We start from the raw sequence: 11,230 nt of genomic DNA, 5'->3' as shown, positions 1-11,230 counted from the left end.
AGAAACATTTATTTACATATGTCTATAGAAAATATTTCAGTTCTACTTTTCTACCATATGCCATCATGCATGGTTTATATTTTGTTAGCACATTGATAAGGGTTTTTTTCTTTTTTTTTCTTTTGAGGCAGTTTAAACATTATTCACCAACAAAAATGTGAGCACAAAAGCAAATATATAACACTAATTAATAACACGTTTTTATAATCCAGAAATATATATTGCTAAATATGGATGAAAGAACAAATAAATCAAAGTATAAAGAAATTAAAAAGACATGTTAGAGCAAGTTAGTGATTGACTTTGATAAGCTGCTTCACACTTTGGAGTTTGGAGTGCCCGAAGAGAAATAATAACACTCTTGAATCTTGATAGTTGATACATCATACATATGCTACTAATTAATAAAACTGGTTCCTCAAGACGTGCGTATGCCATCACCAACCCTCTCAAATAACCTTGACTTTGTGGAAAATGTGAACTTTGTTTTATGGAAGCCACATCAAGTTGAAAACAAATAAGGCAGCAATCTATTAATGAATTTAACAAATAATTGTTATAAGTCAAGGTATTGGATGCTTGCACTATATAGGGTTGCAATCCTCACTATGCCAAGCAACAAAAATAAACCCTAATTAGTAAGGAAAAGAGGACTAATTAGGGTTTAACACTTAATAAGAGTTAGTTGTTATGGGAACCTCAATGACATGGAAGCATTTGTCTCCGATTATTAGGAATAGATCCTCTCAATTGTTGAAAAAAAATTGAGAGAGTAAAGTGTGATATATAACCCTTTAATACACTCTCTCTCATGTTTTCTTTTGATCCTACCTATAACAATTAATAGTGAGAGATTACACTTTACTCCCTCAATTGTTAAAAAAAATTGAGAGGATCCATTTCCCCACTCATTTATGCATTAGCATTTTGCTTAATTGCTATCAATGTTGTAAGACCCAGGACCTTTGAAAAGTCTTATTATGATCAAGTCTCAATCCTATGGTTGTTTATAGCCTTAATTTCAGAAACTGTTTTATTAAAGATAATTAAGGCAAGTTTTGATTTATCGAATTTGAGACGAGTTATGATTATTATCCAATTTTATAATTATTGGATTAAGAAGGGGAACTCACCGCGTTGCTGTCACCTATAAGCCGCGCTGTTGCCCGTGCCGCCGCTAGTCCACCTTGGAGCCAACGTCGAGCTCGCGGGTGAGGGGGAGACACAGCGCCGCCGACTTCGCCAGCCTTTCGCCGTCGAATCCTCCTTGCCGTCGCCGTTCGAATCGCGACCTGGAGAGGGAGGAGATGCGAGCCATGGCCGGAGGGGAGAAGACGCCGTGTCTGGAAGCCGCCGTCGTCCTCGCAGGGTCAGCCGCTGTCATGTATGGCAGAGCCAGAAGAAGAGAGTTCGGGAGCAGAACAGGCGAGAGAGATCTGAGGCTGGGTTGGGAGTCCAACCACCGCGTCCAGCCGCCGTTTGTGTCGCCGGCGCTGCCTTCGCCGGAGCTGCCACCGTCAAAAAGGGATTCATGCCGCCGCAGGTGTCGCTGCCGGAGAAGGGAGCTGCATCTCTGTGACTCCGGCCGCCGGGAGTGGTTCCGTGACTTCTGGGACCGCCGCCGAAGCCTCTGGCTGTTTCTGCCGTCACCGGAGAATCCTGCCGGTAAGGTTTTAAGTATTGGGTTTCGTTTCTCTTGAGTTTCCGGAAACGTTACAATCATTGTATATTGATTTCAGTCGCCGGAGTCTGATCACCGTTGCCGCCTAGGATGGCTCCTGGGGCTGCCGCCGAACCGGTTCAGAGACCGCCGTTGTTACGGTTCAGCTGTTCCTTCGGTTCGGTAAGCGTTTCGATCTGAAAGGCCTCCAGTTACTGCTCTATTATGCGTTGAGGAGTTGTAGCATTGGAAGTGCGAGCTTTGGTAGTTAGGGTGTTACAAATGTTGCTGCTGATGATGATCAGAGTCCTTAATTATTATGGAGGCCACAACTCTCCCTACCACCCAGCTCCACAGGCGGCGCCACCCGCACATAAACCTCACCCACCCTATATGTACAAGTCTCCCCCTCCTCCATCTTCATACATTTACAAGTCTCCACCACCACCTTCTCCGTCGCCACCTCCTCCATATTATTATAAATCTCCTCCTCCACCTTCTCCTTCTCTTTCTCCACCACCTCCATATATCAACAAATCTCCTCCTCCTCCCTATTATTTTAACTCTCCACCCCCACCACCATATATTTACAAGTCTCCTCCTCCACCCTCACCTTCACCACCACCTCCATATTTCTACAAGTCTCCTCCATCACCATCCCCATCACCACCACCTCCTTATATCTATAAATCGCCACCACCATCATCTCTATCACTACCACCACCATATGTCTACAAGTCTCCACCACTTCCTCCATATTTTTACAAGTCACCACCTCCACCATATATTTAATTAAAAATCTCCACCGCCATTCTTCACCTTCACTTCCTCCTCCTTACGTTACAACTCACCACCTCCATCAAAGCAAGCCTATCTCCGTCCACACATCACTTCCGCCTCCCAAGTATTAAGCTTGCATTAAAAGCGCTTTAATTTGAATTCTTCTAATAATATTATGTTCAACATTATTTTGGTGATAACAGGTTCTACGCCATATATATAAAGGCAACTAGAACCTAGTTATTATTATATATGAATATATCCTTATATTTCAATTTATTATCATATTTTCATAAAATCCTAACGCAATGTGATTAGAATTCTGTTTCATTCTTTGCATATGATCATCAGATCTCAGTGAAATTCACGAACTTGTGAAACCAAAGTTTAGTTTGATAACAATATTATGATAATAATAACCTAAGGATAAATTTAAAAAATACAAATTTATTTACTTTATATTTTTACAAACAATGCAAGCAGCAAAATAAACGAAAGAGAAAATAAAATGAACGTTGAAGACACTTGCACGAGCTATCATGGCAAATATTTATTTGAAAAAATAAGAGTCAAACATAATGTGAAAAAGTTTAGAAGATAATAATTTTTTACTTGTTAATGATCAAATATTTACTTTCCGAAAAAGCTTTATCTGATCATCATATTACTGTTGGGAATAAGTAGTATGACCACAATCTAATAAATTATGTGTCAAATAATTTGTTATTGTTATTATATTAAAATGTTAATATAATAAAGTCTTTGATTAAATTTAGAGATTTATTATTGTGATAGTGATCATAATATTGAGAGATAAATCTTTTATAATTTAATCTAAATTGTTCAATTTGAGAATTCTTAATGGTTATAATTACCGCATATTTGTCAATAGGATATTCTCAAGATGAACATGGTAATAGGGTTTTCTTTGACCTGCCATTGTCATAATAATTAACAATGTATTTATTATACTTTGATTCCGGACACCTAATACCCTGGGGTGCTAGTTAAATGGATATTGGATATAATTTAAATACTTGTAAAATTAATGATTAGTCAATAAGAAATCCGTCAACTCTCACTAAAGAGTTTGAGCTCTATGATTGAATGTATACTAAAAATATAAACCTTTTTTGTACATAATTAATTTTTATAATGACCTACAAACATGGTAAAAAAAGAGTTAAGTTCCTCCTAAAGGTATTGGGCTAAAAGGATGGAACCCAAAAGAACACCTTAAGGAGTTGAATTTCTCTTCAGTGGGAACTATATTGGTGGAAGTGGATTGGTTGGATTTGGAGTGTAAAGGTGTCATCTAGTTGAAAGAAAACCAAACTAGATGTCCCTTCACTAATGTCACATGTCAGGAGCTTTAGTTTAACGTGTGGGAATCAACTTCCTACCTTTTCAGTTGACAAGACTTGAGGTGACAGGAGTACCTAAAGATATTTTGGAAAGAGCAGTAAACTAAATGTCAGACTAAAACCATTGGCTAAGGAGTGTCCTCTTCATCATGGTTTTACACTATAAAAAGGACCTCAAGTCACCTCTGTAAGGCACTTCACTTTTCACCTTCAACCACACTTCACTTTTCACCTTCACCTTCAACCAGACTCTCACTTTTCACTTTCATCTTCTTCTTCATAGACCTTTCTGACTTCTGAAGCTAAGAAGCTAAAAAATCCATCTTTTCCTCTACCCAAATTTCCTTTCATTGTTCTTCATTTCATTCACTACCTTCACGAGTAAAAACTGGCGTTCTGGTGTTCCACCAAAACGCTCAACAACCATTAACCAACTGTAACACCCTAACTACCAAAGCTCACGCTTCCGGCTGCGCGACTCTGATAGCTCGGACATTACGACGACACTTATATTATTTAATACTAAAATATGAGCCTATTTAAAACTTTAAACCGCAATACCGTTCCCAAAAATACTTTCGTTCGATAACGTACATCCACAAATACCATACAACTTACAAAAGCTCATAAAGAGTACATCCATATATATATACACATATATATATAAATAATATTACAAGCATTAGACAATACAATTCCTATCTCTCTTATAGAATATCTCAAGATAAAGGCGAGGGTACAAATAATAGTCTAAAGCAATATAGAGCATTTCAACCACAACTAAATAAACTCTTCGTGACTTCTGCGCCCATATCCTGAAAGGGGAAAAATGTAGGGGGGTGAGAACATCATCCTCGAAAGGGTTCTCAGTAGAGGGTTTTTAGGAATTACTGTAATAGGATACGTGAAGATAAACCGTACCAGTGATTAATAATCATCTTATACCTTTTTTCAAAAACAACGGTTTACAATAAAAGTAAAGTCGGAAATCTTTTTCTGAAAGAGGAATCATTCAATTCTCAAAAACTCAAAAGCCTTTCAAAACGGTTTATCTATGCTGAAACAAAATAGCCTTTCATATTTCATTCCAAACCAGAAACACAAAACCGAAATCAACCATCGGTTCATCTCATTCCAACCACGGCCCTAGGCCCAAATTATCCAACCATCAACCAATCACCACAGTCCAACAGAGTCCCAGTAGCAAACACAAATAGGAAGATGCAAGCACAAATAAACAGTTATTGCAAGTAGAACAATTAGCAATTAATCACATAGGCAAACCAAGTATAATATGTACACCCAACCAATGTCACATAAATGCATATGATGCATGCCTGTCCCTAGTGGCTGATGATATCATCTGTCGGTTATAAAGCCAACCCGACAAGTCCTGGTAGCTAACCATTGGACTGTCCCTTTGTCGTGCATCCCCAACTCGAGTTATACTCATCATAAAATTGATCATAATCATGATCCATATCCATCACCCTCACTGGTGAATATTACGGGGGCGAGCTCATCCGGGCCTTTCACAGTGCCCGGCCACACTTACGACGTAGAGGTCAAAAGAGCTTCAGGTCTCAACCTGGAGTACGTGGTGGCTAGCCACTGCTTCCTTCTAGGGAAACCCTCATCTCCGATAATGGAAGTGCAACATTCACATTTATCAATGATTCAGCATAAACATGCAATCAATCTCATCCATGGATCAACATCCATCTCAGCCATCCGGCTCACGGTTCCTTCCTGAACCAGCCAATATTCATATCATACACAGCCATTCCGGCTCACGGTTCAATCCAGAACCAATCAATATGTATAAACATACACAGCCATTCCGGCTCTCAACAAAACAGCACTTCCACATTCAAAATCATCAAATTCATGAAATCGACATTTAAGCCATAAATCATTTTCTCAATTCATTTCACTTTGAAATCAAGTTTCAACTCTTTTCAGCCTTGGCTTTAAAGATCTCATTTCTCAAATTATCTCAGGCTCATAAGCCACTTTTAATCAAGGTAAATTCCCTTTTTAAAACAATGCCACTCTCGGCGTCCTCTTTCCAAAACTTCCATAATCATGGCAAGTTAAAAGCCTCTTTGAGATATTCAAAATCACCCATCCAACAAATGGGATTTTTGTAACAAAAGTTCCTCGGCAAAGTCCCAAGTCATTAGGGGAGAATAGCATAACTCATTTCGCCAAATTCATTTAAAATCATTTAAACCTTGGCTTTCCGATTTGAGTAATAAAACAGGATCTAAGCCAAACCGAGCCATGTAATCATTTACTTCTTTCCAAGCCATTTCCTTTACTTAGGCAAAACCAACTTCACCCCTATGATAAATTCTAAAGCGTTTCAACTGTTCAAAAATTGTTTTAGTCTTGCAAGAATTCAGAATTTAAGGAGTACTTAAAACCTTTCTCAAAACATTTCAAAATGAAACTTGTCAATAGACATTCAAGTTCTTTCAAAGTCATTGAAACTTCTTTAATCGAAACCCCCAAGTCAAATTCAAAGGCATAAACCCTTTTCACGTTCAAATAGCTTTAAAACACAAGTTTCATCTAAATAACTTTCTCTTGAAAGAGATACAATACCTTTCTTAAGAAGCAAGACTAAATTACAATTTCCTCTTTTACTAACTCATTTCAAAAGCATGAATCATCTTTTTCTTGATAATTCAAATAAAATAGTAGAAGTCTTTAACTCATTATTTTTCCAAATAGCATTTCAATAAAGACTCGGATTTTTATAGAAATTTCGGCAGCACCTCCCCTAAAACTTGGACTTTTGCCACCCGGTTCGGGTCCCAACTAAACCGTTTCTCATTTCTTTTCAACAGCTCAAAACCAGAAATCAATCCAAAAGCAAACTAAATCCAACAGTCGCCTCAGTGGCATATCTCAAGGAAACCATTCCAAAAATCAACTCAATATCAACCGGTTTAACTCATTTCTAAAGCTTTAAAGAATCGGTTCATCAATAAATCATTTATCAAAACCAAATCAATTCAAGCAACCCAAGCTGAATTTCAAGAGTATTCTATCTTTCACATCATCAAAATAATTGACTCGATTCAAACCAATCCTCAACGGATTAAACTCATTTCAAATCTTTAAAGAATCAGCTTCAAAACATTACATTTCACAAACCACACAACAACTCAACCAAACCAACATCCATAAACATTCGAGTCAATCAAATAATACATAAGGCCAATACAATCACCAAATACACAATATCTCACATCAGTACCCATATGTAATAATTCCAATAATAAACTATAGTTTTCGGAAAGCGCCCCTACCTCAAAACGCAAATCCATAATCCAGACGCCTCATAGAGTCTTTTCTGCCTCAACCGAAATCAACAACCAAAATCTCGGCTCCGCTTGTTTTTCGCACAATCTCAACGACTTTAATCGCAACATACAATAATCAGGACTTTATCCCACGTTATCAAAATTCATATTCATTAACCGAACACAGCAAAATACTAACGCGAGGCTTTCGAAATAGAAATACTCACTAAATTAACAAAACGAAGCAGCCGCAACTCCAAATCGGCCCGGCAGCGGCTCCGCCAATAACTTCCGAGCGACGGCGGCAGCCTGAATTTCTAATAATAGCAGCTGTACAACCACGTAGTGTCAATACTCTTTCCGAAATCCAAAAAGGACAGAAACCGCAAATTAAAACCCGTACCGGCAACTTTTCCGACGATGGCAGGAGTAGCCAGAAGCTCCGGCGGTGATCCCGGAAGTCACAGAACCACTCTCGGTGGCCGAAATTACAAAGATGCAGCTCCCTCCTCCGGCAGCGACACTGGCAGTGGTGGTTGGTGCAGCAGCTCGACGGCAAACCCCCACTGGCCCCTCTACCTCGCAGTTCTGCCTCCTCTCTCCAAACCTCCAAGAGAAGTACCAGCCCCAAACAAGGCTCAACGGTGGTAGGAGTGGTTGACCTCAATACCGACGATGCTGGCGGCGAGCAGACTGGCGACTGGACAAGCAGGACTAGCGACGGCACGGCTGGAGGTTACGGCGACGCTGGCGACATGGAAGGGTCCCGACGTGGTGGTTGGACCTCCTCTCGGCCTCAGATCCTGCTTCCCCCTCCTCCACGCGTCTGACTCCTTCTCTCTCCTCCATTGTTGACGGTGACTGGTCGGCAAGGACGAGCTCCTCTAACGCACGGACGACAACTGCCCCCTCTCAAACCCTCTCCTGCGCGAACAGTGGCGACGCAGGGAGCTTCGACGATGGCAAATTGGTGGCGACATGGTGGTGCGACGGTGAGGGAGCTTGGCGACGGCGACCCTGGCAGCATGGACTGCTGCGGCGGCGCGGCGTGGTGAGGCGGGATGACGGCGATGAGCTCCCTCCTCCCCTCCTCGCCGCAGCTAAATCTCCCTTCCCTTCCTTGATTCTGTTCCTTTCGTCCGTGGAAGAAGGGAAATCATGGGTGTTGCTCCGTGGGTGAAAGGGAAGATAGATGGGGTTTCGGATGCTGGAATGGAGGCCTCAGGGTTTCGTTCATTTTTTGAAAACTAGGGTTGAGGGCATTTTTGTAATTTCACCCAAAAATTGGTATAATGTAGTAATTAGAAATAAATTCTAATCCAACAATAATAGTGTATAAAAATACTATTTGCTCATCAATTTCACACTTTATTTTCAATAAAACGTTCAAATCAAAAATTAGAAATAATATACTTAATTTCTTCATTTTTCAAAATAGCAGTATTAATATTTAAAATATTACTTAGCTAATCTGAATCATATAAAATCCTTATTATTTCATAACTATCAACCTTATACTTTAAATATAGAAAATAGTCCAATAATTATAAAATTGGATAATCATCATAACTTATCTCAAATCCAATAAATCAAAACTTGCCTTAATTATCTTTAATAAAATAATCTCTGAAATTAAGGCTATAAATAACTGTAGGATTTGAGACTTGATCTTAATAAGACTTTTCAAATATTCTGGGTCTTACACCAACCCTGTTCACTTTAAACAAAGCTCATTCATCCTCTCGTGACATTAGTGGAGGTCTCAACACTTGTTCTCCACCTCTCTTCCTCATTATTAGTTCTTGTATTGCTTATTTGCCATTAATAGAAGTGTCTTCCTCACAAGTTTACTTACCCCTAATCTCTCATCTTAACTATTATTTTTCACTTAATCTATTTTTCACGAAACCCACCCGAATCATCTGGCGACTCCACTGGGGAGGAACACTTCGACGTGATGGCTGAATCTAGCAATACTCATCCTGGGCAGAATCGACCACCTAAGCGACGCTCAATAGCTCCTCGGGATCTCAACCTCAGCTTGGGATCACCTCAAGACGAGGACGGGCACAACCAAGAAGAGGAACACATAGAGCAGCAGAATCTGGGTGCAGGAGGAGAAGGAGCTCATGCCCATGAAAATTTCTTCACACCCCATGCTGGAGGTACCACTGGCATGCACACTTATGTAACCATTTCTGCTCATGTGTACAACTATATGATAGACAACCAAACAAAGATGCAAGCTTTGATCACGGAAATGATGGCTAGAGATCAAACGAGGTATAGAACCCCCTCACCGCCTCTATTCGCGAACCAGGAGAATATGGAGGAAGACGAGAACACCCCAGTCACTAGTAGGGAGTTGGCACGTATTCTAAAGGGCAAAGGAGAAGCAAGTGAACCCACTTGGGAGATAAGTCCACCATTCGGGCATCATATTTTGGCAAAACCGTACTCTAAGGGGTACCAACCACCTACCTTTCGTAAATTTGATGGTACTGGAAGTACCAATGAACACATCCTGTCATTCTTGGACGATCTCGGAGTGTTCAGGAACCACCAGGAGCTCAAGATCAAGGAGTTCTCAAAATTACTGACAGGAAGGGCATTCACATGGTATTGCAAGTTGAAAGCCAGTAGCATCAACACCTGGGAGCAATTAGTAACGGAGTTCTGCAACAAGTTCCTGGAAGAGGAACCCCTCCATGCACATCATGGACCTGGGGAGAGTGAAACAGAGACAAGGAGAAGGATTGGTAGCGTTCGTCAAGAGGTACAGAGATCAAGCTTTACTTTGTATAGACACTCTCCCAGAGCCACAATTGGTGTACGGGTGTATTAGAAATGTGGAAGATGGATCCCAAATTTATCTTTCTATGAGCAACATAAATACTTTCTCTGAGCTCTTAAAGAGAGCATCTGACATAACAGAGGCAATGAAGCGCAATGGAAGGAGATATAAAGAAGTTTCTCCTCTGGAAGTGTGTGCCGCTGATGGCAGGGGCAGAAGGAGTTCCTATTCTAAGGGTGTTAAGAAAAACAGTCCTCCACCCCCACTACCTCTCTCCAGAGCTCAGGCCATGGTTGTCGTAAAAAAAATAATATCTTGTTATTATATAACATACTATGATACATATTTACCCTCTACTCTATCCACTATGTCCACCATATCTTTTCTAATCTTAATTTATCTAAAAATATTAGGTAGTAGTAGTCTGAATTACTAAAAAATCTTACAAGTCAAGTAACCAAGAGATTCCAAAAAGTAAGACTCAAATTCTTCTTGGGTAGTATCTATAATAATTGGTGTTTCTAAAGTTTATATAGTATGATCATTACCCTTATAAATCACTATATATTTCGTCCATGATGCAGGGACATACATGTTAACTAAAGCAGCCAGCAAGTATATATATAAATCAGATGGTATAGTATATAATATTCCATTGAAATTCTAAACAACAAGATTTGAGAAAAAAATCTATCAGCAACAAATTATCCCTTCATCACGTTGAAATTAAACAGATTATGACATGTACTTTAGTAATTAATTAATGAGATTAGCATGTGCAGTAAAAACACGCAGGTCCTTAAAAACTCAGCCATATAATTTTTCGAGTTAATTACTGTAATATAGTAATTAAAATTTACCCTCCACTCTGTCCACCATATTTTTCGAGTATCATCATCTGCCTCATCAAAACTCAGCCAAGTCTTGTTGTAGTTTTCCTTAAAAACCTGAGAAATACGCTTCAAACTAGGCTTACGTGGGTGTCAACTACATCAAAAACAAAAAAAAATGATAAGGACAGATTACTTAGTAAAAATGAGACATGCAATTCATAAAATTTAAAGCAAATAACAAACCATTTGGCACCATCATATCTAAGCTTGGGAGCACTTGTGCTGGAGTGACCAGTGGCGGTGGATATTCCTTGACCATGAGTATCTTGGATACCATTAGATGTGGTTTGTCTTTCCCCACAAGATCCTGCTCGACTGGGCACTACAATAGCTGGATCACTCTGCACACCATGTGAGGCAGTGTTGGAAGGTTCATTGGCTTGTTGTGTGCATGATCTTGGCACACCCGGAGTAGGCATCATGTGTAT

At 39.7% G+C, this 11,230-nt stretch overlaps 1 protein-coding gene across 1 annotated transcript; it reads left to right on the top strand.

Annotated features, from left to right (window-relative positions):
- Positions 1,125-1,863, top strand: LOC110266063. The gene is made up of 2 exons (XM_021109841.1): positions 1,125-1,665; positions 1,740-1,863. The coding sequence occupies exons 1-2, from the start codon at positions 1,308-1,310 to the stop codon at positions 1,751-1,753; spliced, it is 372 nt and encodes a 123-aa protein (XP_020965500.1). The 5' UTR covers positions 1,125-1,307; the 3' UTR covers positions 1,754-1,863.

This window comes from Arachis ipaensis, chromosome B08 (genome assembly GCF_000816755.2).
Source record: "Arachis ipaensis cultivar K30076 chromosome B08, Araip1.1, whole genome shotgun sequence".
Taxonomy (NCBI): domain Eukaryota; kingdom Viridiplantae; phylum Streptophyta; class Magnoliopsida; order Fabales; family Fabaceae; genus Arachis; species Arachis ipaensis.
The sequence above is the reverse complement of the archived record's forward strand: the minus strand, read 5'-3'. Positions and strand labels throughout refer to the sequence as shown.

Excerpts from the sequence above, each read along its gene's own strand:
- LOC110266063 (XM_021109841.1), top strand. The coding sequence starts at position 1,308 with ATGCGAGCCATGGCCGGAGGGGAGAAGACGCCGTGTCTGGAAGCCGCC.